Genomic DNA, 27,725 nt, shown 5'->3' on the forward strand with positions numbered 1-27,725 from the left:
TTATTCAGCAACACCGTGAATTGACCCAAGATACATATGCCTCAGACTAAATGCATTGCCATTTACCATTTCATTCTTGTACTTGAGGACTATGATAGAGATGAAACAACAGCCTATGATCATGACGATGATGACGAACACGACGAGTGACCTGACGACGGGGTTGGTCTGGAAGAGACACGGAGTCGTGTCAACGCACTTGTCGCAGCCCCTTGAGCACGGCAGACATTTGTAGCGCAACGCGATGTCGGACGTGTTCGTCAGGTCAATGTACGCCTCGATCTCCGCGCCGTTGTAGGCTTTGACGGCCGCCGTCGTGTTGGGGAAGTAGTAGCCGTCGTCACAGGCACAGTGGTACGAACCACGTTTGAAACCTTGGCCTACTAAAGCGACACACTGCAAATAATAATAATAATTGTAGTAGTAGTAGTAGCAGTAGCAGTAGCAGTAGTAATAGTAGTAGTATGATAAGTCATTAATGTAGAAAATAAATTTAAAATAATTAGAATAAAATATTTTAATTAATTACGTTAATTAATCAATCATTACGGCAAAGATTTGATATTAAAATGCATTCTTGATGTGTTAATCGAACACAATTTGTTTGTTGAGTATGACAAGACTGTGTCTTGAAACAGTGAGTTAAGATGGTCGGTTCTCAGTTGTGTAAAGTGGGACACAAAGTTTGTACAAAGTTTATTTCCTTACTTTCGTTGTAGGTTGGCAATTATGAGTTCCTCTGAACACGTCTAACGCCCCAGCCTTATCTGCCTTTGTGGCGTCGCACTGGTTGATATCAATGTTAGTCAGCTCTATGTCTATGGTAGCGACACCTCTAAAAGAACATTTAAAAAGTAATGCAGCAGGACCGTAGGAATGATAGCTGAAATGGGTGCCACAATGCGTAGCCATAGGACCAAAACCACCTACTTGTTATTCCTTGCCCCTTCCCCTCCTTGCCCCTCCCATCCTCTACACACAAACACACACACACACACACACACACACACACACACACACACACACACACACACACACACTGTTCCTACGGGTTTGAAACACTAATGTTTGCATGGTACCAAAGAAGAGAGTTTTGTGTCAAAGTTTGAGGTGAACCGTCAAATATTTACGGAGTAAAAACAAATGTGGGTGTGATTGGTAGTAATAAAGGATATCCATTTAGCAAAGTTAAAAGATCTACAGCAAAGCCTGAATTACATCATGTTACGCTAACCTGCGACGCGACGCATCGCACTGAATCGTATTTATAGGCCTTTCATATCAGATCGCACACACACGCACAAACACCTATAGTCATGTTATAAATCTCAAAGTACATACTGAAATACTGGCTGTCCAGAAAGGTCAATTGAGAGAATGGGTGACGAGTAGGTGACCATCCAGATGTCGCCACCACCGCAGTCGTAATACGGCAACGTCCACCGTCCGTCTGAGTATGACGCAATGGGCTGCAGGAACGGTACATTATTTTGCGAGGGGTCGGAAAAACTGCAGGAAAAAAGGTGTAACGAGTGTTAGTTTTGTTTTTAGGTTGCTGCGGCTCTGACTGATAGTAATATGAGACTGATTATTTGTGCACATATTGTTACGATTATCTATTGCCAGTTGTACTTAGTATGCTGTTGTTATGCAGAATATGCTAGAGGTTAAAACCAGTGTTCTTTTGTCTTTCTCTGTCGCGTTGGAACGCAACATACTCACTTGTACGTTCTTTTGTCTTCTTTCTCAGTCGCATTGGAACACAACATACTCACTTGTACGTTATTCTGTTTTCTTTCTCTGTCGTGTTGGAACACAACATACTCACGTGTACGTTTTTTTGGTCTTCTTTCTCTGTCGCATTGGAACACAATATACTCACGTGTACGTTATTCAGTCTCCCTTCTTTGTCGCATTGGAACACAACATACTCACGTGTACGTTATTCTGATTTCTTTCTCTGTCGCATTGGAACCCAACATACTCACGTATATGTTCTTTTGTCTTTCTCTGTCGCGTTGGAACGCAACATACTCACTTGTACGTTCTTTTGTCTTCTTTCTCAGTCGCATTGGAACACAACATACTCACTTGTACGTTATTCTGTTTTCTTTCTCTGTCGTGTTGGAACACAACATACTCACGTGTACGTTTTTTTGGTCTTCTTTCTCTGTCGCATTGGAACACAATATACTCACGTGTACGTTATTCAGTCTCCCTTCTCTGTCGCATTGGAACACAACATACTCACGTGTACGTTATTCTGATTTCTTTCTCTGTCGCATTGGAACACAACATACTCACGTATATGTTCTTTTGTCTTTCTCTGTCGCGTTGGAACGCAACATACTCACTTGTACGTTCTTTTGTCTTCTTTCTCAGTGGCATTGGAACACAACATACTCACGTGTACGTTATTCTGTTTTCTTTCTCAGTCACATTGGAACACAACATACTCACTTGTACGTTATTCTGTTTTCTTTCTATGTCGTGTTGCAACACAACATACTCACGTGTACGTTTGTTTTGTCTTATTTCTCTGTCGCATTGGAACACAATATACTCACGTGTACGTTATTCTGTCTTCTTTCTCTGTCGCATTGGAACACAACATATTCACGTGTGCGTTATTCTGTCTTTTTTCTCTGTCGCATTGGAACACAACATACTCACGTGTACGTTATTCCGTCTCCCTTCTCTGTCGCATTGGAACACAACATACTCACGTGCACGTTATTCTGTCTTCTTTCTCTGTCGCATTGGAACACAACATACTCACGTGTACGTTATTCTGTCTTTTTTCTCTGTCGTGTTGGGACACAACATACTCACGTGTACGTTATTTTGTCTTCTTTCTCTGTCGCATTGGAACACAACATACTCACGTGTACGTTATTCTGTCTTCTTTCTGTGTCGTGTTGGAACACAACATACTCACGTGTACGTTATTCCGTCTTCCTTCTCTGTCGGATTGGAACACAACATACTCACGTGTACGTTATTTTGTCTTTTTTTCTCTGTCGCGTTGGAACAAAACATACGTGTACGTTATTTTATCTTTTTTCTCTGTCGCGTTGGAACACAACATACTCACGTGTACATTATTTTGTCTTTTTTCTCTGTCGCATTGGAACACAACATACGTGTACGTTATTTTGTCTTCTTTCTCTGTCGCATTGGAACACAACATACTCACGTGTACGTTATTTTCTCTTTTTTTCTCTGTCGCGTTGGAACAAAACATACGTGTACGTTATTTTGTCTTCTTTCTCTGTCACATTGGAACACGACATACTCACGTGTACGTTATTTTGTCTTCTTTCTCTGTCGCGTTGAAACACAACATACTCACTTGTACGTTATTCTGTCTTCTTTGACCGTCGCGTTGGAGAAATCCTTGATCTTCACGGCGTTGTACCACTCCGTGGACGGCAGCAGGTAGTCGTAGTTGACGGCGATGTCGAAAGCGCTCACTGAGTTGTTCTTCTTGAACGCGTAGGGACAGAACTTCTCATACTTGTCGTAAAGCCCCGGCTTCAGGGCGATGGCCGACCCGAAGATCAAGGTGTCGCCGTGGACGTTGTTGCGCACAAACGAGTAGAACATGGCGTCGTCCAGTCTGTTGAGCTTACTGTCGTCCATCGCCAGGATCTTCGAGAGGTAGTTCGCCGTCCTGATAGCAGGGTCCGTCAGGGTGTACCACGCAGAGTGGTTGAAGGCCAAGGTCAGGACTTCTTCAGTGCCGCCATTGCAGGCTTGGTTTGTTTCTATCTGACTGACGTAATCCAAGGCTGTCTTGGCATTCTGTACTCTGTCTGCAACGCAACGAGTAGTCGTCAACAACATTCAAAGATGTTTAAAACTAGAATTCCGCGGAATTAAAGGTCTCACGCACCATAAACCTTTTCCGTGCACTGTATTGAGCATCCATAGGTTCAACTGTAAACCAAATTTCATTGACCTAAGACTGATATAGTGTGAGAAACTAATATAAACGTGAACCTTTAACGCAAACGATGGCGCCGTCGTAAAGGCGAAACAAAAAGTGTACACCTTACTTGTAGCACTATACTTAATAGTTCAAAATGTCCCCAACATTGCCCCCAGGTGTTGTATTATTTGTGAGTGTGTATGGTAATCAAAGGGTTGCACGTAGAAGATTTAGCTACGCTAGTCCATGAGCCAGACCTGGAATTTGTAGGTTTGACTACCAAATCGAGGGACTAAAAGCCACTATGATTTTCAGTTAACCTGATGTCTGAACTGTATGAAAATATGTGAATAACATTTCAGAAGACCAGCTAAATATGAAAATGGCGGCCATTTTTATAAATGGCGGTAATTTTGTTTATAAATTAGCATTTATCAGATATTAGCCTCTTCTTCAAAAATGGCTGTGGTTAGGCAAAATAATTTGACTTAATATTGCTCAGTATTGCATTCTGAATATTCTAATATATTTTTTGTAGCATTGTTGGTATATCTTAAAACATATTTGAGAAAATACGAAGAAAAAAATGCATAAAGTATCTTTCTTGTTTATACACTGATTGCAAAAGAAAATTTGTATATATTAATCAGTGTAGTCCACAGTGTCTCAGAAACCCATGTATGGGGCAAGGATAATGTTATCCCCGGTACTTTGAAATCATGGTTGCCAGACTTATCCAAAACTCACTGATATAAGAGATGGTGATAACAAATTTAATTTTTAGTTACTTCTATTCTTTCTATGACAATGACAATTTACTGTTGTCTATATATAAAAATCATGCGATGATGCAATGATGATAAAATTCAAGATGGCGTCCATTTTTGGCGCGAAAACGAACATATTGTTTACTGGTCAGCTCAAGTCATTCAAAAACAATATGGTTTTTTTTAAACTGCTCATAATACAATGCTATTTATCCCTACTACAGATCCTGACAAGTTGGTTTGAATTTTTAGCGTAATTAGATCTGTAGTGACATGGGTTCAAATCCTTATGATAACGATATGCTCTCACATTGTTATGCATCAATTATAAAGAGCTCACACATTTTAATGTTTCGTCACTTCTATTCTCCCTATGGTGATGGACATTGGCAAACAATTACAAAAATGATTACCCTTTATTAAAGCACATCAGGCAGTTTCATATGATATGATGTCCGGATGAATTACAAGATGACATCCATTTTGGTATGCTTGTAATAAAAGTTATTTATCTCTATTACAGATTCTAACAAGAATGTTTAAGGTTCGAATCCTGATGAAGATACTATTTAACTGTAATTGTTTTCAACCTTTTAATGCATTAGTTATAAAGTGCTAAATTTTAGTCTCTTCTGGTCTTTCTGTGATAGTGAAGTTTGGCAAGAATTGAATACCCGTTACTGGTGTCTGTGGTTGAAACCGATACTCTAAAGCTATCCTGATAAATCCAAAATGGCGTCTATGTTGGACTGACACAAATGAAACAAGTCAGCTGACGCCGTCTAATTCACTGAAACAACTGAAACAGTTTATAATGAAATCTTGTTTATCTCTATTACAGATCCTGAAATTTTGTTTTGAATTGTTTTGGTAAATTAGTATTGTGACATAGGTTCGAATCCATATTTATATTGATAATTTTTAACCTTCTGGTGCACCTTGGAGATCACCTAAAACAGTGTTGACCAATCACTCTTTGACAACCTCCACAAGCCTCTAAACGCTTTATTCCATGGATGAAATAGGTACACAGGTTCGTACAAGCTTGGTTGTGACATTGGATTTACACTTACATCTACAATGTAATGTTCTTGTCCACAAACATTCTTCCAATGAGGATCAATAACGTTGGAAGTCCAGTTTCTAAATGGTTTGTAGCAATACTCGGGCACTGTGGAAATGCTTGATAGGTACCATCGAAGATATTTGCTATGATTCCAAAATGTTTAACAGTGCAATCAATGACTGTAAAAGCGAACTGTCGTCAAGAGTTCATAACTTACCATGTTCATACTCGAACAGCCAAATCAAATATAGATATACCAAGTGTCCCTAGAGTGTCTTGGGTATCGGAGTTGCATACCTGTACGATTTATCAGCTGTCTCCTGAATTAAGCTGTCATCAGTTTTCACAAGTGCCATGTTCGAATGTTGATGCTGTCGTGCAACATGCTCTTTATGTGTGAAATAAAGCTCTGTTCCATAGCATTTGAGTCAAACATTGATGACATCTTTTGTGGTTTTAACCTTCTTTTTGCTTCTGAACAGGCATGTTAACCGGTCAATCTTTCCAGTGATACAGAATGATACCAATAGTATGCTGGTTTTGGCATAATCTAGTGCGGAATAAACACAATCAGTATATCAGAGTCTGCTTATGCTTGGTTTAATGCATGACTAGCTGCAAGTGATCATGGAGCATATCAATGAAGCCAACATTATTAACGTAAAAAAAAAAGTTATCTTATCATCGGCTATTGGACGTCAAACATATGGTCATTCTGACACTGTTTTTTAGAGGAAACCCGCTGTCGCCACATAGGCTACTCTTTTACGACAGGCAGCAAGGGATTTTTTATTTGCGCTTCCCACACATTATTAGCTATGCTATTAATGAACATTTCCCAGGTCCAGTCCTTGTATTGTATGGACGGTTAGAAGCAATTTGATTGATTTGTTAATGTTTATAGTTGTGAGTTGAAAACTCATGATATCTATCAAATTTAATCATACATAGGAAACCGTGATGTTTAAATATGACAGTACTAATCTTCGATGCTTTTTTTAAGAGTTGCATTTCCACTTATGTAGTATAAAAGCCAACCATCACCAACAGCGCTCATGGATTTGCAACTGTTATATTCCTATACCAACTCTTCACCAAGCACATCTATTTCCCACAGAAATTATTCCTCTGCAGGCTCTGGTCGATTTTAATCTAAAATGGCCTAACATAACTGAATGAAATAGTCAGACGACTGCTCAGTGTTTTGTTTCATCATGCTATAATTTTGCGTTTATGATCTTGCAACGTTTTAAAAACATTTGTTTGGATTACTGAATACTTTAGCTGTTACTTATAACAGATGTGGAGATACAATGTGCATTGTAAATGACGGTTGGCTCCTTTATAACTGAAGATGGAAATGCAACACTTAAAGGTCCAGGCTTATGGCACATTTTTGATATACAGAATATAAAAAAATACATAAACATTACAGTATTAATTTTTTTTTAAAACCCATAAATACCATAACAATTATTAATAAAGCGACTTTTTGTAAAACGCTTGGGAAAAAAAACACTGCTCAGTCGATTTGACCTGCATCAGACCTGTGGCGTAGCATGCGGTGGATTCCACTCATTCTGTTAGTAGGTCAACATGCCAACAGCAGAGAATGATTTTTCGAAAAATAGCTGATTCTTAACGGACAGTAGTTTGGTCTTACACATTTGTACATCTACTCTAATGGTACCTCGATTGGTGAGGAAGTGGTATATGAGCACGTTAAACTAGTTACCTACCTACCTGTGAGAAGCAGGACACACGTTCAGTCCCGACTTTTGAAAATGGGATATTAACCCCCCACCCCGCCCTTTTGAGCTGTAGTTTAGCTGGTGCTCGTCGTGATTCCTTATTTGCTTTTGTATCATGCGCTATCGTAGAACATGTGCTGGTGGGGATACAGGCTTGGAACAGATAAGTTTAAAAAAATAAATAAGGTGTCATACTTATCGACCACCTTAAATAATTGTTGTAATCCCCAGTGATGAAGTGGTTACTGCAGATCCAATCCCATCGTGGTGGTCCTTTCCATTACGCACAGGTTCGGTTTAAGAACCACTTCCATGCAACCCTGTGATTGTCGGTTTGTCTAAAGTTGCGAAAAACTGTAGCTTTTATACATCCAAACACTAAACAATGGTTCACCATATTTCACATTTGAAAACTATCTCCAAAAGAATATTCCATCCATACAATTCAATTCACTAGAATAAAATGTTCGCGTTTTTAAAAAAAAAACCGCGTTCCGAATCAAATGTGTGAAAAAGTCAGGTCAGGCCAGGTGTGAAAGGCTGTGCACAATTACGCTTTCATAGTATGCTGCATAGATCGTCACAAGGTCACGTGACTTAGCTCGTAGAGTCAGAGGTGTTTTGCTACGCGACGGGGAAAACGCGTCTTTTTATTGCGAATATATTAAAAACGGGTAAATGTTTATGAAATTTGTTTTATTGATACATCATATATATTGTAAAAGGTATACGTAGATACCAAACCCTAGTGAATTATGTTTTCGATAAGCCTGGACCTTTAACAAGGACAAGTACTCATCAAACCTTAAACGTCAGTTTGACCAGTGTACTGTTACAGTTGATACAAATATTGAGTTTTAACCACATACACTAGATGAGAGTTTCCATCTACCATCAACGAAGTGAACCCATCTCATCGTCAGAACAAGAATGAAGATGTATTATTTGCTAAAAATCACAATTAAAGTTGCTAGAACATATAGATTTAATATGAGACATGACACCTTCAGCTTTTGGAGATATACCAATGCTAACCTGAAGCTACATGTATAACTCAATTCAGGAGACAGCTGACTTATGTTATTCAGCTGACACTTAATACACTGATGGTAGACGCTATGTATACCTCAATTCAGGAGACAGCTGACTTATGTTATTCAGCTGACACTTAATACACTGATGGTAGACGCTATGTATACCTCAATTCAGGAGACAGCTGACTTATGTTATTCAGCTGACACTTAATACACTGATGGTAGACGTTATGTATACCTCAATTCAGGAGACAGCTGACTTATGTTATTCAGCTGACACTTAATACACTGATGGTAGACGCTATGTATACCTCAATTCAGGAGACAGCTGACTTATTTTATTCAGCTGACACTTAATACACTGATGGTAGACGCTATGTATACCTCAATTCAGGAGACAGCTGACTTATTTTATTCAGCTGACACTTAATACACTGATGGTAGACGCTATGTATACCTCAATTCAGGAGACAGCTGACTTATGTTATTCAGCTGACACTTAATACACTGATGGTAGACGCTATGTATACCTCAATTCAGGAGACAGCTGACTTATTTTATTCAGCTGACACTTAATACACTGATGGTAGACGCTATGTATACCTCAATTCAGGAGACAGCTGACTTATTTTATTCAGCTGACACTTAATACACTGATGGTAGACGCTATGTATACCTCAATTCAGGAGACAGCTGACTTATGTTATTCAGCTGACACTTAATACACTGATGGTAGACGCTGTGTATACCTCAATTCAGGAGACAGCTGACTTATGTTATTCAGCTGACACTTAATACACTGATGGTAGACGCTGTGTATACCTCAATTCAGGAGACAGCTGACTTATGTTATTCAGCTGACACTTAATACACTGATGGTAGACGCTGTGTATACCTCAATTCAGGAGACAGCTGACTTATGTTATTCAGCTGACACTTAATACACTGATGGTAGACGCTATGTATACCTCAATTCAGGAGACAGCTGACTTATTTTATTCAGCTGACACTTAATACACTGATGGTAGACGCTATGTATACCTCAATTCAGGAGACAGCTGACTTATTTTATTCAGCTGACACTTAATACACTGATGGTAGACGCTATGTATACCTCAATTCAGGAGACAGCTGACTTATGTTATTCAGCTGACACTTAATACACTGATGGTAGACGCTATGTATACCTCAATTCAGGAGACAGCTGACTTATGTTATTCAGCTGACACTTAATACACTGATGGTAGACGCTATGTATACCTCAATTCAGGAGACAGCTGACTTATGTTATTCAGCTGACACTTAATACACTGATGGTAGACGCTATGTATACCTCAATTCAGGAGACAGCTGACTTATTTTATTCAGCTGACACTTAATACACTGATGGTAGACGCTATGTATACCTCAATTCAGGAGACAGCTGACTTATTTTATTCAGCTGACACTTAATACACTGATGGTAGACGCTATGTATACCTCAATTCAGGAGACAGCTGACTTATGTTATTCAGCTGACACTTAATACACTGATGGTAGACGCTATGTATACCTCAATTCAGGAGACAGCTGACTTATTTTATTCAGCTGACACTTAATACACTGATGGTAGACGCTATGTATACCTCAATTCAGGAGACAGCTGACTTATGTTATTCAGCTGACACTTAATACACTGATGGTAGACGCTATGTATACCTCAATTCAGGAGACAGCTGACTTATTTTATTCAGCTGACACTTAATACACTGATGGTAGACGCTATGTATACCTCAATTCAGGAGACAGCTGACTTATTTTATTCAGCTGACACTTAATACACTGATGGTAGACGCTATGTATACCTCAATTCAGGAGACAGCTGACTTATTTTATTCAGCTGACACTTAATACACTGATGGTAGACGCTATGTATAGTTTTATTCACTTGCAATAGAAGGACTTCAACGACAGCTTGCTTTGTGCAGTCAAACATTTTGCAATCACAAAGATGTCTCTGTCGGTACATGAAATTACACAAACTATACAGTGGATGAGATTTGAAGTGTTTGATCAATGTTCATTGGATTGGCAACATAATCGTTTTGGACTTGAATCAGTGAAAGTGGACCGACCATAACATTGGACAATGCCAAAACCCACTAGACTCAGATCCTAAATCCAAACATCCTGGTAAGAACCTGTTGTCTTGATTCATCCATGGAATCAAGTTTATAGAGGCTTCAGTTGTGGAGGTTCCACTGAGTGATCTATTAAAATAGTTGCTGTCAGTCTTCAGGAATAATTGATACATTAAAAAGAAGTAACGTGACAGCATATTGTCATCTTCAAAATTGAAATCCGTGGCACTCCAGATTATTGATCCCCAAACTTAAGACTAAACTGTAACGATGTATCTGAGATAAATTAAATTATATTACAAGCTAATTTGAAATGTGTTATGCAAATTAGAATGACGTGGGATAATCTTTATACAGCACTGTCATTTCTATCGCCAAAATGGACGCCATCTTGGAATACATTCGGACATCCTATCACATCAAACTGCCTGATGTATTCAACAGGGTAATAATTTTTTATAATTGTTTACCAATTTTCACCACCATAAGAAGAACAGAAGTGACGAAAAATTAAAATGTGTTAGCCCTTTATAATTGGTGCATAGTAAGGTTGAAAACAATGCGAGAGCATATACAGTCTTCATAAGGATTTGAACCCATATCACTACATATCTAATTACGCTAATAATTCAAAACAAATTGTTGGGATCTGTTGTAGAGATAAATAGCATTATATTATGAGCAGTTGTAAAAATAATTGATGTTTTAAAATGACTTGAGGTAATAAGTAAACAATATTTTCGTTTTCGAGCCAAAAATGGACGCCATCTTGGAATTGGTCATCATTGCATCATCACATGAATTTTGTCCATAGACAACAGTAAAGGGTAATTACTTTTATAATTTCTTGCAAATTGTCATTATCACAGAAAGAACACAAGTGACTAAACACTTAATTTTGTTATCCCTACCACTTATATTAGTGAGTTTTGTATAAGTCTGGCAGCCCTGATTTCAAAGTACTGGGGATAATAATATCCATGCCTCATACATGGGGATTTTATTTTCTGAAACACTATGGGCTACATTGATTAAACAAATATAATAACCATTTAGTCTTTGTTTTTAATAAATTTCTTTTGCAATAAGTGTATTAAAAAAGCATACTTTTTAGCATTTTTTTCCTTCGTATTTTCTCAAATAGTTTTAAATATATAAAAACAATGCTATAAAATATACATTAGAATATTCAAAATGCAATACATGACAGTATTCAATCAACTGATTATGCCTAACCACAGTCAATTTTGAAGGAGGAGCTAATTCCCAATATATGCTAACAGATAAATACAGTTGACGCCATTTTGAAAAATGGCCGCCATTTTCATATTTAGCTGGGCTTCTGAAATGTCCATTATATATTTTCATACAGTTCAGACATCAGGATAACTGAAAACCATAGTGGCTTTTAGTCCCATTTTTGGTAGTCAAATTTTTCCTGGCTCATGTATTATGATTGTTGTCCATTGGATGTTATTTTCTTATAATATGCACCCCACAGCATACATTCAGTGCATGATGAAATGGGTAATGTTTCGTTATTTTAAAAAAGAGCGGTTTTTTAACGACACCACTAGACCACATTGATTTATTAATTATCGGCTATTGGTAATTTTGACATATAATCTTACATTTTTCAGTTACCGTAGTAGCAAGGGATCTTTTATATGCACCATCCCACAGACAGGATAACACATACTACGGCCTTTGATATACCAGTCGTGGTGCACTGTCTGGAACGAGTAATAGTTCAATGTGCCCACCGACGGGGATCAATCCGAAAATCGAGCGCGCATCAAACGAGCGCTTTACCACTAGGCTACGTCCTGCCCCTTTGGTCAGTTAATGTCAGTTAATGTATTTAACCTAGACTGATTGCTTAATCTGTTCCTGCTCAGCCATTCTGATTCACATTAATTGTAGTCTTCATGCACTAAATAAAATCCCATAGGCGGAAATATCAACGTATATTGTTAACAAAAACCCCACTATATGCAATACATCAAACACATTTTGACCGATATATATATATATCAATACTCATCCATCAAAACTCCTCCATTAAAGTATTAACTGAAGATAGTGGAACCTTTCATGGCTCATTTTCGATATAACTGGATGCTTGTACAACACCCACAATTTCGCACAGAATTGTGGTACTTGGTTTTACAGGTACCCCAAACATGTTTCAAACACGAGGTTACTTGACGCAGTGGTACTAGATGAAATAAAACTGCATACATTTATTGCCCATATAAACATTTTTATTTGACAACAAACACTGTCACATATATTACCATTGGCAGAATTGCTTGTATTAACTGCTCTATCAAAAGTTCAGTGCATCTGGAACTTTGACCCAGCCAGATGTTATTTGCTTGAGCGCTACCTTATACTACAACCATCACAGTTTTTCGAACCTTGCAATGCGCCAAGATATTAAGCTGAAATTTTGCATATACCTTTACCAAGTTTGACTTTCGTGTGGTTTAACCATTGTTGGCATATATATGGACCTTTCTTAGGAAATATTACAAGCATCAAAACATCAGTTTTCAGCATTGGCGGATTCAACGAGGAGATCACAGGGGTCGCCCGTTAATGTGGGGGTGTGGTTAACTCATCCATATGAACACTAAATTGTCCTGAAAACGCGTCTGCGATCATCTTTATTTCAATATTTTCAAATGAGCATTCCCCCAAATGCCATCTACATATTTCGTTCTCTTTGGGAACTCAGCTCATTTGCTTTCGACAAACTTCGATTGCCCTTTGGGGAATTTTTTTTTTTGTTGGGGGGGGGGGGGGGGGGGGGGGGGGCTCACCCTTTACACAATCCTGGATCCGCCCCTGTTTAGGACGTTTCTTTGCTATGCTTCAAGTTCAAGATACTGTAGTTCAGCTCAAACCTAGGGCCAACACTTTGAACCATTTCACGAGTCTGGTTTCACACAAGCTGACTATATCGAATATTCCAACAAGTGGATCAGTTATTGGGTACTCCGTGTCACTTTCTGTTTGTGTCTCTATTTCATTACCAGGTAACTGACTCATTCTCATGTTCGTCTAATGAACACACGTGGATACATGACCAAATATTGACACGCGACTGTGGGTCTATAGGCTGCTGTCGGCACTATGGCATTACCTATGTGTGTGCTGGCATTGATTTGGGTCAAGATTATTAACGATGTATTGGTGTCTGTTGAAACCGAGTCAAATGCATATTTACATTCAATCAATCATAAACTGACATTATGGTTGTCCCACATTTCCATAGTCGGAAAGATGAAAATTAGTTTTTTCAGAACCATACCTGCATTTTATTACACACCCGTTACTGACAGCCACGGCGGAAGCAAGTAAATATTTGTGGGGAGGGTGCTGATTTAGATTGAGGGCGCAAAGCCTACGAGTTTCTAGGGGGTTACTACCAATAATAAGGTTTACTATCAATAATATTTTTGATTCAGAATTATTGGGGGACTTTAGCCCCCAGCCCCCTGCTCCGCCGTGCCTGGGTGAGAACATCATTCGTTATTTTGGTAACATATACTGTTAACACATATAATATTGTGATAACAATGTAAAGATATATAATACGACTGGCTTCTCCTTGGTGATGACTAAGTCGTTATTGTCATGCCATCAAATAAAAATAAAAAAGTAGTCCAAATTGATTACTCTGAGACGTACAAGTTAACCTGAAACTGATTTCTCTGTGCCGCAGACGTTAACTACAATCGCTGGGAAAGTAAATACATTTTAGTCGAAAAAGATGTTTAAATTTATTTTAAAAGATATGTAAGAAACAGAATGTTACATTCGTGTTCGTCAGATACCATGTATGTTACAAATCGTTGTTTAAAAGCGTATCAAACTCGCTTTTTCTCATTAGAAACGCTTTAAAACAATACGTAAGATAAATGGTATCTAACGGCATCTCGTGTAGTATTTTCTGTGCACTTCACTCTCTCTCTCTCTCTCTCTCTCTCTCTCTCTCTCTCTCTCTCTCTCTCTCTCTCTCTCTCTCTCTCTCTCTATATATATATATATATATATATATATATATATATATATATATATATCGTTCCAGCCAGTACTCCACAACTGGTTAACAAAGGCCGTGGTATGTACTATCCTGTTTGTGGGATGGTGCATATAAAAGATCCCTTGCTACTGATAGAAAAAAAGTAGCCCATGAAGTGGTGACAGCAAGTTCCCTCTCCCAATATATGTGTGGTCCTTAACTATCTGTCCGACGCAATATACTCGTATATAAAATGTGTTGAATGCGTCATTAAATAAAACATTTCCTTCCTGTCTCTTGTCTCTATCTCTTTTTCTCCCTGTGTTTGCATATCTCGCTGTCTCTGTCTTTCATTATGTTTTCTTTTTCTCTCTGTTTTTCGCTCTCACTCCCACTCTCTCATTCTCGATCCACCTGTGTTCACTTGACATTTTGAGTGCCTTGCCTACTAGTTCGTTCTCTTGCTCCTATTAAAAAAGATGAGCCTTTGTGGCGGCAGACTGGATAGTTGAAGAAGGCTATGACAAATACAATATTTAGGATAAAGCCGAACATTTTAGTTGCATCGAACATGTCCATGTTTGTAGAGAATCAATAAAATATTACAAAAACAAGAAACTACGATGAGTGTACTGACAAGATGATACTTGAACTGCACTTCACAGAGTTCACGATTTCAAAATAAGTTAGATTCAAGGTTTTTATTCATAAAGTAGATACATTTTCAAAAACGTCTCATTTTAATCATGAACTAATGAAAGAAAGAAAGAAAGAATGTTTTATTAAAAGACGCACTCAACACATTTTATTTACGGTTATATGGTGTCAGACATATGGTTAAGGACCACACAGATAGTGAGAGAGGAAACCCGTTGTCGCCACTTCATGGGCTACTCTTTTCGATTAGCAGCAAGGGATCTTTTATATGCACCATCCCACAGACAGGGTAGTACGTACCACGGCCTTTTATATAACAGTCGTAGTGCACTGGCTTGAACGAGAAATAGCCCAATGGGCCCACTGACGGGGATCGATCCCACACTGACCGCGCACCGAGTGAGCGCTGTACCACTGGGCCACGTCCCGCCCTCGTGATGAACTAATGATGCAGGAGCTTGTGTTATTTTGTCTCAAATGTTTGCTGAAAGCAAATGTCTACTTGTGTATTTATGTTATGAAAGCATACAAAATAGTACAGTTTTAATATATTTTCTTCCTAATGTTTTTTTTTAGTATCATATATTTCTTTACATATATGTCATGATTTCCGTATAATAGTTTAAAACAACGAATTGTGATACATACCTATACGTATGGTATTATTATAATGGCGTCATCTCGAACATCGAATGAATGGACGTGCATGGTATATTACTAAGTTCAAGCATACAAGTCTCGCTTTACTTATTATTTAGTTGTGATTATTATTGTTTAGATATTTTCATTACACATACACAGAACGGCCATCATGAATTAAAGAGACGGTATGTTTATTTATTTACTTTAAATGCAAATCTCTAATAAATGGAATTTCAACGGGAACAGATACCAGGATTTTCACAAGTAAACAATGTGACACAGTACTACCAATCAGATGTGTTGTTACCTTTACTCCCTCAAACTTTGACACCGAACACCCTGCTTTAATACAAGGAAACTTTTATGACTAGGAACTGAGAAAAATATCAGTCTCTTTAAATTATTATTTGTTCACGTGAATATGTTGAATTGTATTGTTATTCTATTCAACTTTCTCATCTATCATCCTCTGCCTATCATTCCCATTATCTTAATATAAAAAAAATATTTCCAATTTTCTTCTGAATTCCATTTCATTTCTTCCCGAAATGAGATACGACAACTGCACAGGTGATTGAACTCTGTTAAAAAAAATATATAACCTTTACTTTGAATTGCCGATTTGGGTGCATTGCTGCAAGTAGCAATAACTGATATACTGGGAGTCACATCGCTACATCTGCATAGCACAAGTTTATATAAAATTAATTTTGTCTAAAAATTTAGTACAGCGTCTTCGAATTTGATAGTACGGTATAGTGTCTTGGAAAACAAACACAGATATTTTTAATAAAGCTTGTTAATAACAGCAAGTAAACCGTTTCCCATGGGCCTTGGAAAACAAACACAGATATTTTTAATAAAGCTTGTTAATAACAGCAAGTAAACCGTTTCCCATGGGCCTTGGAATAGAGTAACATTTACCATAGTTTGACACCAAATAGCCGATGTGTTTTGTTTGTGTGTTGAGGTGTCGTTAAACATCTATTCTATTGTATTGGAATAGAGTAACATTTACCATAGTTTGACACCAAATAGCCGATGTTTTTTGTTTGTGTGTTGAGGTGTCGTTAAACATCGATTCTATTGTATTGGAATAGAGTAACATTTACCATAATTTGACACCAAATAGCCGATATTTTTTGTTTGTGTGTTGAGGTGCGTTAAACATCTATTCTATTGTATTGGAATAGAGTAACATTTACCATAGTTTGACATCAAATAGCCGATGTTTTTTGTTTGTGTGTTGAGGTGCGTTAAACATCTATTCTATTGTACTGGAATAGAGTAACATTTACCATAGTTTGACACCAAATAGCCGATGTTTTTTGTTTGTGTGTTGAGGTGCGTTAAACATCTATTCTATTGTATTGGAATAGAGTAACATTTACCATAGTTTGACACCAAATAGCCGATGTATTTTGTTTGTGTGTTGAGGTGTCGTTAAACATCTATTCTATTGTATTGGAATAGAGTAACATTTACCATAGTTTGACACCAAATAGCCGATGTTTTTTTGTTTGTGTGTTGAGGTGCGTTAAACATATATTCTGTTGTATTGGAATAGAGTAACATTTACCATAGTTTGACACCAGATATCCGATGTTTTTTGTTTGTGTGTTGAGGTGTCGTTAAACATCAATTCTATTGTATTGGAATAGAGTAACATTTTCTATAGTTTGACACCAGATAGCCAATGTTTTTGTTTGTGTGTTGGGGTGTCGTTAAACATCTATTTTATTGTATTGGTATAGAGTAACATTTACCATAATTTGACAACAAATAGCCAATGTTTTTGTTTGTGTGTTGAGGTGTCGTTAAACATCTGTTCTATTGTATTGTATTGGAATAGAGTAACATTTACCATAGTTTCACACCCAATAGCCGATATTTTTTGTTTGTGTGTTGAGGTGTCTTTAAACATCTATTCTATTGTATTGGAATATAGTAACATTTACCATAGTTTGACACCAAATAGCCGATATTTTTGTTTGTGTGTTGAGGTGTCGTTAAACATATATTCTATTGTATTGAAATAGAGTAACATTTACCATAGTTTGACACCAAATAGCCGATATTTTTTGTTTGTGTGTTGAGGTGGCGTTAAACATATATTCTGTTGTATTGGAATAGAGTAACATTTACCATAGTTTGACACCAGATATCCGATGTTTTTTGTTTGTGTGTTGAGGTGTCGTTAAACATCAATTCTATTGTATTGGAATAGAGTAACATTTTCTATAGTTTGACACCAGATAGCCAATGTTTTTGTTTGTGTGTTGGGGTGTCGTTAAACATCTATTCTATTGTATTGGTATAGAGTAACATTTACCATAATTTGACAACAAATAGCCAATGTTTTTGTTTGTGTGTTGAGGTGTCGTTAAACATCTGTTCTATTGTATTGTATTGGAATAGAGTAACATTTACCATAGTTTCACACCCAATAGCCGATATTTTTTGTTTGTGTGTTGAGGTGTCTTTAAACATCTATTCTATTGTATTGGAATATAGTAACATTTACCATAGTTTGACACCAAATAGCCGATATTTTTGTTTGTGTGTTGAGGTGTCGTTAAACATATATTCTATTGTATTGAAATAGAGTAACATTTACCATAGTTTGACACCAAATAGCCGATATTTTTTGTTTGTGTGTTGAGGTGGCGTTAAACATATATTCTACTGTATTGGAATAGAGTAACATTTACCATAGTTTGACACCAAATAGCCGATATTTTTGTTTGTGTGTTGAGGTGTCATTAAACATATATTCTATTGTATTGGAATAGAGTAACATTTACCATAGTTTGACACCAAATAGCCGATATTTTTGGTTTGTGTGTTGAGGTGTCGTTAAACATCTATTCTATTGTATTGGAATAGAATATCGAGGATCACATTCCTCCTTCCTCGCCTTTCCCCGTTATTGTACTCAGAAGGCTACAAATACATCATTTAGACACCTAAAATTCGAATATTCTAGGCGGAGCATGCCCACGAACTATCTCTCTTAATAGTTCGGGCCTTTTGGGCCCATGCATTTCCATCCCCTGTGAATCACACTGACACTGCTTCCATGAATTGGCAATCCAATGTAACAAGCTCGTCTTCCTTTGCCGTGTGGAATTAGTACAGAAGCATTAATACGCAAACAAAATGTCATTGAAAGCAAATAGTGTCTCAAGACTGCATGTATACGCTGATGAAATTCGCAGTGTCTCTGTTTATTCGGACTAAATCAACAATAATGTTTTTGTAATTCATTTTATATATGACATACAAAATATCTATATCGGTGTTTATCTTCCTTCTTCACTTTTTTCTTTTTGTCTTTTTTCCCCTGTTTTGTGATAGAATAATTGTTTTGAATTGTAAAGCGGTGATTACCGAACATATTTCTGATAGTTTTATTTAATCTTAGTAACTATAGTGTGTGTGATCAAATATTTTTGAAAATGAACTCACGAAAAGCAACTGGATTAGATGACGATGAACTTGAACTGCTGAAACTAAGTAATAATACATTAACTCTACTCTAAGAATGCATGCACATTCGACAAAAGATTCGTTTTAACTTGAAATCAACTATTGCTGTACGAAAAGCCGTGGTATATGCTAAACTGTGTGAATGTGTATTTTGATTAATTGCCCCTTGTATTTCAACCATTATCTTTTCGGTACAATGCTAACTATATAATGTAAGAAAACAAACAGTAATGAATAATGATTTTAAAAGTACAATGAATTACCTTATTGCTTATATTGTAAAAAAAGAGGCACACTGAAGATCCTATTTTGCATAATATCATGATTATTGTGTGGATAAACATGTTTCGATCTCGATGGCACACACTGTACTGTTAAACATGTTTCGATCTCGATGGCACACACTGTACTGTTCAACATGTTTCGATCTCGATGGCACACACTGTACTGTTAAACATGTTTCGATCTCGATGGCACACACTGTACTGTTCAACATGTTTCGATCTCGATGGCACACACTGTACTGTTAAACATGTTTCGATCTCGATGGCACACACTGTACTGTTAAACATATGTGTACGGACACCCATTTTTGTAGGGGGCAGGCTGGCTTTTGCCCGAATTAAATGAAAATGCCCGAATCTGGTTATTCATATTAGCGTTACTACCAAACAGCTATATAGGGTTGCAAACGAATCACTACGCATTTGTGCATGGATTACAACTAATTTTGAGGGTAGAATGATAGAAATACATGGTAAAAAGGTCTCAGGTTACCACATTTTTCTCGAATATCTATCATTTTTGCCCGAATTTGAGGCTTTGCCCCCTGTCTTGTACGCTTAGGCTGTCAAAGATCCCTTTAAGAATTTTGCTTGCGGTATTTGTCGTTCATATTCTGTCACACGGAAATGACCATGCTGGTGTGTTCTGTGCAGGTATCCTTGATACCTGTGGTGAGTCTTCCAACTAATAGGATACAGGGTAACATTATATACTTGTTTATCTGAATAGTAATTAATGTTTATTCCATCATAGCATCTGTGTATTATCGTAGAATGGATTAATGAAATCAGAGAAGCGAATAAAGACTAATGTCAGAAAAAAAACCCATACCATTTTCATTTAAGATATTGAATTTTGTTTCGTCTTGTTGGGTATGTTTCTTTTAAGTTTCTTATCAGTATAATTATACTGTAGTAAACAGCATGGACGCATAATCACAAACACAATTAGCACACCAAAAGAACGTGGTTTTGTCTTCGGTTAAAAAAACAAAAACAAAAAACACCACGTGAGTTTGTTAAACATATAAATCAAACATCACCGCTGACAGGATTCTGTTGCGTTGATTAGTACAGCAATGATTTATGTTTTTCTAACCGACTTCTCCTAAAATGAAACTAGCTGACCACTGAATTAGTGACCCTGCAGCTCTGCCGCTTATTTTCTATATATTCCGATATTTTATGCATTTTGGTGATCGTCCATGCTGTATAATAATTAGATACATCATACATTCAGAATTCAGACTTTTAAAAGTATTTAGTTTTTATTAACAATTAATTATTGAAAATTAATACAGAAAAGTACTGTTATTACAAACCGGAAGGGACCATTATACTTAGTTCGTTGTAGCAGTAGTTCGTTGTGCACATTTGCATAAATTGGTTATTAATGTATAGGGAGATAAAACGGGACTTTACGATCAGTTCGTTCTATGCAGTAGTCCGTTCTAAGCATGTTCGTTATAAGTGTACTTTACTATACTTAAATTTGTATAAAACGCTCCGGTTGATATTGATGGGTGACTGTATAAAATCGATAGGACGAAGAAGGTATTTCAAATATTTTCTTTACGGCCCGAATCGATAGATTTGGCATGTGTGGTACTTCATTACACGTATAATAGCATTCTATCAAAACCATGTGTGCGTCATCTCACCATCGCTCTTGTTATTATTATATATTTTAAATACTGATACATTTTAATTGTTCTTAGTTCGTGTTAGCACGACTGCTATGATTGTGTAATATACTACTAAAACAGAAATTTATTCTTCCATAACTCCTTATGGAGTGACCTCTATTGTTTATTTAGGAATGCTTTTCATTGGTTTACAGTGTGTGTGTGTGTGTGTGTGTGTGTGTGTGTGTGTGTGTACACATGCATATATATATATATGTTGGTAAAGAATTTTAATCTTATTTTTTGTCATCAGTATTAGAACAGCAATTACGTAATGGATCCTTTCACTCTCATATAACTCATTAAGGAGTGGCATCTATTGTTTATTTAAGAATGTTTTTCGTGTATTTTACTGCGTATATATATTGGTAAATACTTTAATTTAAAATATATACATTTCATCTTTTATCATTAGTTTTAGAACAGCTATTACGTTATGGATACTTGTTTTCTGTTCATTATCAGTTTTGTACAATTACACATTTTTCATAATATATTGACAATAGGTAAAATTTACACAATACAACTTAGCTCTCGAGTTTCTGTGTGTGTAATTTTAGATTGCCTATCAGAAAATATTTTGTCAATGAGATATCATTTACGACTTAATCGGTGCAACATATTGGTTTGCTCGCATCCAATACCAATGGTTTTCATTATATCAGAGTATTCGTTTAATACGAGGCGATAATAATAAACCACCTAGCAACTGCATTATTACTCGGAAATCTCCTCGCCATCATTGACCAGTATTATTATCACTTACTACCACTGGGTATTTATCGACAATAAAATTTGCCATGTTTGTTTTCAGAAATAGCTACATGAAGTGGCATGAACTTCGGAATAGTTCAAATCATCAAAACCTTTGTTATGCCAGATGCTTCTGTCTGTATGGTTATGATATATTTTTTTAATTCTTCATCGCAAGATTTCAATCATTGCAAAATTTTAAAAAGTGATTTTAAAAATATTTTTTTACAATTACATGTTCTGGGATATTCAAGTGTTTGGGGGGGGGGGGGGGGGGGGGGGGGGGGGGGGGGCGCGTTGGTGTTTTTTGTTGTGTTTTTTTGTTCTCTCTTTTTTTCAGGAGGGGGTGGTCTTTCTTTCTTTCTTTTTTTCATCTTTTTCTCCCAAATGTTTTTCTTATAATATTTCCTTTACAATATTTTAAAATGAATACGTGTTTCCTTGATTAACAGACGCTGACAAACGTAATCGGTGTACTATTATCCTGTTCAATTATTTAGACCCAAAGTTTTTTGCAAATGTTACGTTTATTTCCTATTCGATATTTGTTTTCTTTGCATTTACATGAAAACAAACCCAAACCCCGACAGGTTTTATATACAAATCATCATATAAAATGCACGAAGTTGACTTAATTCCACTTTTTAAAAATCTCTGTGTGTTCGGAATGCACGTTATTTCTCCTATAAATAACTAAGGTCATTTGCATATCAAAAGATTGGGATCTGAGGCTACGTGAAGGCCATTATAGCTTGTTTCACTAAATCAAGGTTATTATTGTTTTGCAGTGTGTAACAACATTGTCTAATCTTTCCGTTAAACATAGATGTAAACAAACAGAACATGTAACCCTTTCTTGTAGGTGCATTATATTTAATCAATTTAGCTAATGTATTATGTATTTTTATTTTATTATATCAATTCTATATTAGCATACCATACCTAACCTAACACAACTGAGGTGTAGCACAGTAATAAACACAAATCACCTCACACACCGCAGGAATGTGCTTTCCAAATTTAAAAATAAATTTAATGCAGGGCCGGACCCAGAAGACCGGGGGGGGGGGTAAAATGTCAAAGGCCACCAACATCAAATAATAATAAAAATGTTATTTAATTTGCCTCTAAATTGGGAACTCATACATACGTATATATATATATATCAGTATTTATGGTGGTGCTAGGGGCTGGGGTTTGAGGGTTGGGTGTTACATTTGTAATGCAAAAAACCAAAGGGCTATTGTTAGGACTCGTATGGGTTCAACCACTTTTTCATCCCGCATACACAGCCCTGAATGTCCAAACGATAGCATTGCTTGGTCAATAACATCATTATTTCGATCTATGACTGCACGTGCTATTGTAGCAATGTGTAAACCACGTAAAATACAAGTTAGGTAGGGTATATAAATTCATTGAAAATGTATTAGTCGACATTCTTGTTATTGTTATTTGAGGACAAATATGGGTAAATCGAAAAACACTTCAGTTGATGTAAAATCGTGTATTAAGAACGTTTTCGATTATTTTGAAGATGAATATCAGCGCGGTAGACCTAGGTATGCTTCTTATCGAATTGTCGATCGAGTTGCCGCTGCACTTACAATTTCGGTTTCAACAGTAAAAAGAAACTGTGAAAAATCTAAGCTCTACGAATCCGAGCACAGAAATCACTGTTAAAAAACACGACCGAAAACTCATAGATTTATTTGATAAAGATGTTATTAGACGACGAGTATACAGATTTTATAGAGAGGGCGAATTACCTACATTACATAAGATTAACGTGGCTTTAAGGGAGGAATGTGGACTCAACATATCCATATCAACTTTACGAAGAACACTCCATGGCCTCGATTTTAAATACCAACATATGTCTACAACCGGAAAAGTGATTTTTGAGGACGCCAATATATCAGACAGGAGACTGTCCTATCTCCATGAAATATCCAGTTTACGAGAACAGGGGTACTTAATAGTGTATCAAGATGAGACCTGGGGTGAATGTCAACCACACACAACATCCCACCACTGGACAGATATCCACCCGGGCACAAGTACCGCCAATCACCTGCCGAAATCAGACGCTGCTGATCGAGTTCCTAAACTCTGTTCGGTGACTGGGAAGGGAAAAAGACTTATTATTTGTTATGCTGGCTGTGATAAATATGGATTGATAGATGGCTGTGAATTGATCTTTCAGGCTAAAAAAACAGACGGAGACTATCATGGTGAGATGAATCATGACAATTTCATCAAATGGTTTGAAGAACAACTTATGCCTTCTCTACCAGAACCTTCTGTTATCGTCATGGATAACGCAAGCTACCACAACAAATTAACTGAGATTACACGATGTCCTGCACTAAACGCTAAAAAGGAAGAAATTCAGTCGTGGCTACGAAACAAAAATATACCTTTTGAGAGTAACATGACAAAGCCAGTTCTTTATGAACTTGTGAAATGTAACAAATGTGCAAAGCAATTTGTTACTGATGATATTGCTGAACGACATGGGCACTTGTGTCTAAGACTGCCGCCAAGACATTCTGAACTCAATCCGATAGAACTGATCTGGAGTCAAGTCAAAGGGCACATAGCTCGTCATAATGATGGTAAAATGACAACGGTGCGGAGACAATTTAATTAAAATTAGCACCACTATTACATGTGGATCTAAAGACAGCCAGTTGGAGCTCATGTCCACCAATCAAAACCTTACTTGCAGAATCCTGCCAGTGATTTAAAACTAACAACACTGCGTAGTCCCCAATGTCCAGGTAACATTTCGTTTGTAAATAATAATTTAAATATTGACCGATCACACTTCGCCTTTTATAACGTTATTTGGGAGCATACAAATTCTAAAAATATCGGGCGAGTCTATTTTAGTGGCCGCAGTACATCGAACCATACCAATACGTACGGGGTGGGTTATCAGTCTTCAATTTTACATTAAAAATTATTTATTTATTTATAAAATTAAAAAAAACTAAATCAGTCTTCAGTTTTACATTAAAAATTATTTATTATATAAAATAAAACATGTTTTAAGGCATTCGTAATTCACACGAAACATGTCGTATACCCTCAGGATAATTCTGAATGTTTTCAAAGTATTTTTAAATCACTGGCAGGATTCTGCAAGTAAGGTTTTGATTGGTGGACATGAGCTCCAACTGGCTGTCTTTATATCCACATGTAATAGTGGAGCTAATTTTAATTAGATTGGGTGCGGAGAGAACTTGCACATGCATTGAACTCTGTCACACCTACACACTTCTCTGACGCAGTTAAACATGTAATAAAGATCGAAGAAGATTTTAGAAAACAAAATAGTTTTATAAGAAATAAAATACCCCCTGTGATAGTCCCCCTTAATGAAGATAGTGATGAAGAAATGAGTTCGTCGACTGATTAAGTTATTTCTCCATACCCATCAGGAGTATTACTTTAATGTATGCATGAACTATTTAACACCAAAAACAATTTATTTCCATATCATTCACTATCAAACAACCTAACAACCTATAAACTAATCGACTAGAAATGCATATAGACTACACATACATACGAGAGAAATGTTTATTTAAAGACACACTCAACGCATTTGATATACGTTTATGTGGCGTCAGACAAAACGGTTAAGGACCATTATGACAGTGAGAAAGAAACTCGCTACCGCCACATGGCCCACTGTTTCCGATAAGCAATTTTGATAAGCAATAAGGGACGTTTTATATGCACCATCCCATAGACAGGATAGCACATACCACAGCCTTTATACATCAGTTGTGGTGCACAGGCTGGAACTAGACACAACCCAATGGGTCCACCATGTGGGATCGATCAGTCGACCTACCATGAGCGAACGCTTTACCTCTGAGCTACATCCCGCTCCATATACAAAAGAAGCCTTAAGTGGGGTTGGGGTTGTGCAGAGGGTCACACCTCCACCAATCGCATGCATACCATATTCTTCTCTCTCTCCCTATAACCATATAACCATAGATTAAAATATGTTGAGTGCGTCGTTACATAAATCACGTCTCTCTCTCTTTCTCTCTCTCTCTCTCACTCTCTCTCTCTCTCTCTGTCTCTCTCTGTTTGTCTGTCTCTCCCTTCAGCGCGCGCGCTTGTGTATTCCACAATATAATTATAATATTTGATACATATTTTTTTTCAAACTGAGGTTTTGTCATTCCCCACCTGAATCCGCGCCTGCTTCATGTTTACAGATATTTTCTTAAATATAGGTCATACTACGATTTGTGCGGATAGGACGATAGAACCGAACATTAGTTTGAAACGCACTATAGAATGATGCTTTTGATATGCAATGACCTTAGTTATTTATAGGAGAAATAACGTGCATTCCGAACACACAGAGATTTTTAAAAAGTGGAATTAAGTCAGCTTCGTGCATTTTATATGATGATTTGTATATAAAACCAGTCGGGGTTTGGGTTTGTTTTCATGTAAATGCAAAGAAAACAAATATCGAATAGGAAATAAACGTAACATTTGCAAATAACTTTGGGTCTAAATAATTGAACAGGATAATAGTACATAAGCCATAACAAAGTTATTTTCATTCGCTTCCATTACCGGTGTAGCATTTAATTTGCACTTCCCAAGAATATATACTCCCCAGTCATTATTATACGTATAATACGCACTCACCTTGAAGTATTTGCACTCCCCTAGTTATGGATATACATATAATATTAATCGGAAGTAAGGGAAGCAAGTCATGGGTGAAGAGATTCTTGGATCCATCCGATCACCACAAATGATTAGTTATTATTTTTATTCTGCAAATTTGCAAGGGCAGATTCACATACCCATCTAGATTCGTCACTGAGATTTATATCAACTTTTACAAAGTGCACTGGCTATACAAACATACAAATATCATTTATGGGAGTTCTTAAACAAATTATAGCATATTTGTAATATAGACTGGGGGAGTGCATATTATTCAGAGAGAGTGCATATTATACATACAATATAGACTGGGGAAGTGTATATTATATGTATAATATGCACTGGGGAGTGTTTATTCTACATATAATTTTGACTGTGGAGTGCAAATCCAGGGGAGTGCAAATTATATGTGACACCGGTACTAAAATGTGTGTGCGTACGTGTATGCATACACGTGTTGTGTATGTTTGTATACACGAGCGAATCTTGAATTTTGCATGGTGGAGGTGGGGAAATTCTGGAAAAGGATCTCTTAAACTCTTTAAAAATGCCGGGTCATTAAAGAAGCTATTTCAGCATGTCAATCTAATGCATGCCACTATTTACATGATATACGAAAACGCAAAGGCAAAAATGTCAGAGTGCCAATGAAAATGAACAAAAAAAAAAAGGATCCTGTAATCTTACCTGTTGTACTAGCTGAATAACATCGAGTTAGTTGAAGCAGTGAGTACACAGAGACCCAGCCTTTTAACATCATCATGGTTGCACGTGGTCAGTATGTCAGATTTTTCTCAATATTGTTC

The 27,725-nt window shown here is 36.8% G+C and overlaps 1 protein-coding gene across 1 annotated transcript; it reads right to left on the bottom strand.

Moving 5' to 3' along the window:
• On the bottom strand, positions 1–27,725 carry LOC121370154 (probable G-protein coupled receptor 158). The gene is made up of 5 exons (XM_041495268.1): positions 27,607–27,725; positions 3,353–3,815; positions 1,342–1,509; positions 709–835; positions 1–396 (listed from the first exon to the last, which is right to left on the bottom strand). Exons 1-5 carry the CDS (start codon positions 27,680–27,682, stop codon positions 1–3), a joined length of 1,230 nt encoding a protein of 409 aa, XP_041351202.1. The 5' UTR covers positions 27,683–27,725.

The sequence above is a fragment of the Gigantopelta aegis genome, chromosome 4, assembly GCF_016097555.1.
Source record: "Gigantopelta aegis isolate Gae_Host chromosome 4, Gae_host_genome, whole genome shotgun sequence".
NCBI lineage: Eukaryota > Metazoa > Mollusca > Gastropoda > Neomphalida > Peltospiridae > Gigantopelta > Gigantopelta aegis.